General features: G+C 66.8%; 1 protein-coding gene across 4 annotated transcripts in view; it reads right to left on the minus strand.

Annotated features, from left to right (window-relative positions):
• Positions 1 to 18: 18 nt before the first annotated feature.
• Positions 19 to 1,435, minus strand: part of FAM71E1 (family with sequence similarity 71, member E1) — a 5,783-nt gene continuing 4,366 nt past the window's right edge. For 3 of the 4 annotated variants that reach the window (XM_005879560.2, XM_014550498.1, XM_005879558.2), the window contains 2 exons: positions 640 to 1,370; positions 20 to 563 (listed from right to left, as the gene is read on the minus strand). In XM_005879560.2, the coding sequence (XP_005879622.1) occupies positions 965 to 1,370 (406 nt within the window). In that variant the 3' untranslated portion in view covers positions 20 to 563; positions 640 to 964. Of the gene's footprint in view, positions 1,371 to 1,435 lie in introns of all 4 variants that reach the window. The other variant, XM_005879559.2, reaches the window with a different exon arrangement.

Consider the following 1,435-nt stretch of genomic DNA (forward strand, 5'->3'; position numbering starts at 1 on the left):
TGGGGGGGAGTGGACAGCCAGGCCGCAGTGGCCACGACCCTAAGACAACCCCTTAATGAAACAGACCACTCGGAGGCCGCCTTCCAGGAATAACCACTTTAGTGGGGCAACCACGTTGCTATGGCAACCACGGAGCGTCAGGGGCGGAGCCAGGACGCCCTCTTAGACGGGCTCCCATCGGTGGGGACCGGGCGGGCCGCTGCTGCGGGAAAAGTCGGGGAGGAGCCCAAGGCCAGGCCCGGAAGGCTCCCTGGTGGTGGGGCCGCGGGGGAAATGGGGCGCTAGGTCTCCGGGGGACGGCCCCCAAGGAGCCGGACACGGTGCAAGGATGCGCGGGAGACCACGCTGAGCATGTGGAGTCGGGGACGATGGCCAGACTGCTCCTGACCAACGGGTTGTTGGTTCTGAAGTGGCCGATCCTTATTCATTTTAATCATCCATTTGTCCGGCCCCAAGTGGGGAAGTTCGATCTCTGGTCCTCTGGGGACGCCACAGCGTGTGGGGGACTCGGGGTCCCCGCGGTAGGAGGCCTGTGGGTTCAGCCTGGCTCCCGGGGCTCGCAGCTGCGGACAGAGTCTGTCTGGCCGCGGCTGCAGATGTAGCTGCATTTGGGGGGGCGGGAGGGGACCCTATACTTACTGGGGAGGCGGGGAGCAGGGTCTCCAGAGGAAGGGGCCCCACGGGCTCCAGTGGCCCCACCTTCAAGGAGGGGCGCCCTCCCCTCCCCAGGCCCACGGGGGCCTGGGCGTCGGGCCTGGCTGGCCGCACCCTTCAGGTCCGGGCATTCCCTCGCCATTTGCCCCTACGGAGAGAGGCTGGAAGGGGAGACGCCCAGTTAGGGGACTGCAGCCACCTTAGCTGGCCCCCCACGGCCATGACCCCCGCCCGGCTGAGTCCCTGCTGTCCTTCATCACGGACGTCACACCCTCTCAGGACTCGGAGTCCAGCCCTGTCACTGCCACGGTCAGACCCAGGCATCCGGGCCCCCAAACCCCTCCTCCCTCAGACCCAGGAGTCCAGACCCCCAGCCCCTCCTCCCTCGGACCCAGGAGTCTAGCCCATTTTCCACCCCACCCTCCGCCCTCCTCGAAGCCCCATCCCTCCCCTCCTCCCTTTCGCTCAGATACTCCTCCTCCTCTTCATCTTCCTCTCCATCCTCCTCCTCGTCCCCATCCTCCTCCGGGCTACTGGGGGCCGAGTGGAAGCGCAGGCAGTAGAGCAGCCGCACCCACTGGCCGAACTCGCAGTCGCAGGTCCTGGGCGGACTCCGCAGCTGCAGGTAGAAGGTGCGGCCGGTTTGAAACTTGACCTTGAGCTGCCTGCGGCTTTTGTCGTGGACGAAGAGCTGGACGAACTGCAAGGGGATCATCCTGGCGGGCGGAAGGGGCGTCTCAGGTCCCGCCTTCCCAGCTCCCCCCCACACCCCCACACCCCC

This window comes from Myotis brandtii, unplaced genomic scaffold (assembly GCF_000412655.1).
Source record: "Myotis brandtii unplaced genomic scaffold, ASM41265v1 scaffold601, whole genome shotgun sequence".
NCBI classification, from domain to species: Eukaryota; Metazoa; Chordata; class Mammalia; order Chiroptera; family Vespertilionidae; genus Myotis; species Myotis brandtii.